At 49.1% G+C, this 3,704-nt stretch overlaps 1 protein-coding gene across 4 annotated transcripts in view; it reads left to right on the forward strand.

Moving 5' to 3' along the window:
• Positions 1–3,704, forward strand: part of LOC106809392 (flagellar attachment zone protein 1-like) — a 36,006-nt gene that overhangs the window by 15,341 nt on the left and 16,961 nt on the right. For all 4 annotated transcript variants that reach the window (XM_014812457.1, XM_014812458.1, XM_014812460.1 and 1 more), the window contains exons 15-16: positions 101–198; positions 1,756–1,860. In XM_014812457.1, coding sequence (XP_014667943.1) covers positions 101–198; positions 1,756–1,860 — 203 coding nt within the window. The remainder of the gene's footprint in view (positions 1–100; positions 199–1,755; positions 1,861–3,704) is intronic.

The following is a 3,704-nucleotide window of genomic DNA, read 5'->3' on the forward strand; positions in this document are numbered from 1 at the left end:
ACGCGACGCGACACACACACACACACACACACACACACACACACACACACACACACACTATCTCTCTCTCTCTGTCTATAGTGATTTCTGTGTTGTGCAGTCGTCTACGGCTGAGGTCAGGCGTTTAGCAGTGATGGGTCGCAGCATGAAGGCGGAGAAGGAATCGCAGGAGGGTCAAGTCCGAGACCTTCAAGACAAGTGAGTGACAGACACTTATGTTCCCTGTGTGTCTGGAATCCATTGTTACATACATAACTATGGGATAAGCAGTATCCCATATACTGTTGCATACATATACTTATAAGCATGTAAGTATACGTATGCAAGCGAATATGTATATAATATTATATGTTTGCATTCAATAGTATTTTTGATTTTAAACCATGCAAATTTGTCTAAACAAATGGTAACATCTTGTGATCTAACACTTAATTTTAACAGCTAGATTAAATTATATAAACACAAGCACATATCTTTATATATATATTTAAATGATATGTATTATTCATTCATTAATTTTGATTTCTAACACATAGAAAAATCTGTTAATCTTGTATACATAAGCTCGTACATTGGAGGTGACAATCACTAGCCACTATGCTCCTTACCGCATATAATTAAAATGCTAATGAAACGAAATTACTCACACATTACTTTTCGCGCGACGCGGGTCATCACTAAATGCACTTTGATTAGAATTTTAACGGCCGGCCGCCGCTTCCCTGCCAATTGTCGCCTCCCACCGTCGCTCATAAACCCGACGCCCGCCGGATTAACGATGGCACTCGCGTCGTTAAACCGCCCGCCGCATCGCGTGAACAAGCGAACGTCTCTGCTGGAGTGACGCGACAGTGAGAGCGCATAATGCCGCCGCATCACGCGAACAAGCAAACGTCTCTGCTGGAGAGACGCGACAGTGAGAGCGCATAACGCCGCATCGCGCGCGCCGCCGTCCCGCCAGGCCGCACCGCCCCCTAGGAGTGTCGCGCTTCTCGTCTAATACCTGTCGCTCTCTATTATTCATGAATCGCAGATGGTTCCAGCACGCGTGACAGAGTGCAAGGAAGCATTAGCGAGCGCGCGCGGGGCGGGGGGGGGGCGTGATTACGCCGATGCGTGCCGCGCTATTAACAGGTGGCCCGGGTTTTACTGTCACCTTTATGGCTGTTTAACCGGAGTTTAATGTCAAATGCATTTACACGTCGCCGAGTTGAATTCGGTAAACACATTACGCGCGCATTTTGCTCCGTGGTGCTGGAGTGAAGACTCTAGTGCTGCCGTATCGTCGCATAGATCGTACAGGCAGGGTCGTAACTGGGGTGAGGGGGGAGTGGGCCAATGTCCTTCAGCACAAATGTCGATATTATTACATTGGTAGTATAGTTGGTAGTAGCCAACGGCGGTCAACTGTCAAGAACACAAACTTCACATGCCCTTGACCTCGCACCCCTTTAAGGCAAAATGAGTTGGTTACGGCCGTGATGGGCGATGCGCGACAGAGCGTAAACGCGTCTGCGCGTGCTGCCACCGTCTGTCGACGACGGAATACGTCGGCTGGTCTCTATTTTTATACTATCGCCTGTCACGGAATCAACGGTTATGTTGCTGTCAGACTTACTGCACTCCAGTGAGCAGTGAGACTGAGGTGTCTTGCCCAGGGACGCAGTCGTAGTGTCTAGTACTGATTCCTGTCTCGCTTCCTACCCATTATTAAAGCTCACGTGAATCACCGAAGCAATTTCTGCGTGTTGTCAGGCTGAGGCACATCGAACGGGACAGTGCGAACAAGCGAACGCTGATCGAGAGCTACAAGGAGCGTTTGCGGCTGGCGCAGGGGAGAGTAAAGGACCTGGAGGACAGGCAAGTATGGCATGTCCGCCCCCTCACATGCTCTGCATTCTGTTACTCCTTACATAACTCTAACTTTACAGTGAGTGCTTCGTCTCTATTCCGGGGAGCGTTAACATATGTCCCATAGGACCAGAATTTAAACGGGGGCCTTCCTAGTATTCCAGTAGTCACTGTACTACCACACTCGCTTCCAACAATCTAACGGCAATGCGTGTAGCGGCAGTAGTGACAGTAACTATGAGTAAAATCTCAGCTGATGGAGGTGTGACGGCACAGCGACCACTTAGTCAGGTTCACCATGTATTTTATGGGTACCATTTTGAAAATCCAAAGTGGCGGCCATGCAGGTGTCTGTGCAAATGGCAATATTGATTTTCGGATTCTTCATGCTCTGATGACTCTAATACCTCTTTTATACTGTGCACGACTTTAGCCCGCTTCTGAAGCGGGATAACTTTAGCTCGGGATAAGTCGTTTTATACTGACGTTAGCTCGGGTCTGAAGCGGACCTGAACCACCTCCTAGAGCGGAATAACTTTAGCTCGGGATAAGTCGTTTTATACTGACGTTAGCTCGGGTCTGAAGCGGACCTGAACCACCTCCTAGAGCGGAATAACTTTAGCTCGGGCTAAGTATGTTTCGACCTTTTATACTGGGGGTTATAAGGTCTGGACCTGAAGCGGGATAACCCCCAGTATAAAAGGGCTATGAATATGTGCAGGTTTGCTAATCTTCAAAAATTTTGAACAAAATTATATTTATTAGCTCATCTTGTAGAATCGCATGATCGTCCGTCCGTCCGGCCGTCCGTGCGTCCGTCCGTCCGTCCGTCAACAATTGGGCACAAATCTTAACCGCTCGACGTATGGTCACGATATTTGGGACGTGGGTGGGTAATCCGAAAACAAGTTGGGATGTCGAAGCTGGAGGTCAAAGGTCAAAATTCCTTCCTTAACTTAAGGTATAGGGAGGAAATGCAGAATTGCGGCACACATCTAAACAGCTTGACCTAGGCTCGTGATAGTTGGTGTATAGCATCATGGTAAGAAAAGCCATCACTGTGCCGAAATTGGAGGTCACAGGTCAAAGGTCAATTATGCACAGGGCAGATTTTAGGCATTTTCTGAGGACATGGTCTGACGGAGCGATTGAAAAACTTTTTTGTTTCAGCGGTGACCTAGCATTTTTATGGCTTTATTGAAAGGACCATGAAATGTACTTTCTGCTGACATGCGAAGAGTAAGTGTCAGATAACCTTTTGACCCTCAAGAGGCGGGTTAAACATGGTACGCCCGGTACACGCGCCCTGCAAGCACGACGACACATACTGTACAGACCGCTACACGCGCCTCAAGACGCACACGCGACATACTGCTACAGCACCGCGTACACGCCCTGCAAGACGCGCGCACTACGTTACAGTACAGCGTACACGCCTGCAAGCACGCACACGACATACGTTACCGCCACCGCGTACACGCACCTGCAGCACGCCACGACACATACTTACAGCACCGCGTACACGCGCCCTGCAAGCACGCCACGCACATACGTTACAGTCACCGCGTAAAAAACACGCCGCCTGCAAGCCCGACACGAATCAATAGTTTACGAGCACGGTAACACGCACCCGAAGCACGCCGACAAGACGTTACAGCACGCGTACACGCCGCCCTTGCAAGCAGCGCACACACATACGTTACAGCACCGCGTACACTCGCCCCTGCAAGCACGCACGGACAATACGTGTTACAGCACCAGCGTACACGCGCCCTGCAACACGACAGACACACACTGCTCTAATAGCAAAAGCAGTTCATCCTTTTGTTGTCAACATCCATGTTTAACCCTCG

This window comes from Priapulus caudatus, unplaced genomic scaffold (genome assembly GCF_000485595.1).
Source record: "Priapulus caudatus unplaced genomic scaffold, Priapulus_caudatus-5.0.1 Scaffold350, whole genome shotgun sequence".
In the NCBI taxonomy this organism is placed as follows: Eukaryota; Metazoa; Priapulida; class Priapulimorpha; order Priapulimorphida; family Priapulidae; genus Priapulus; species Priapulus caudatus.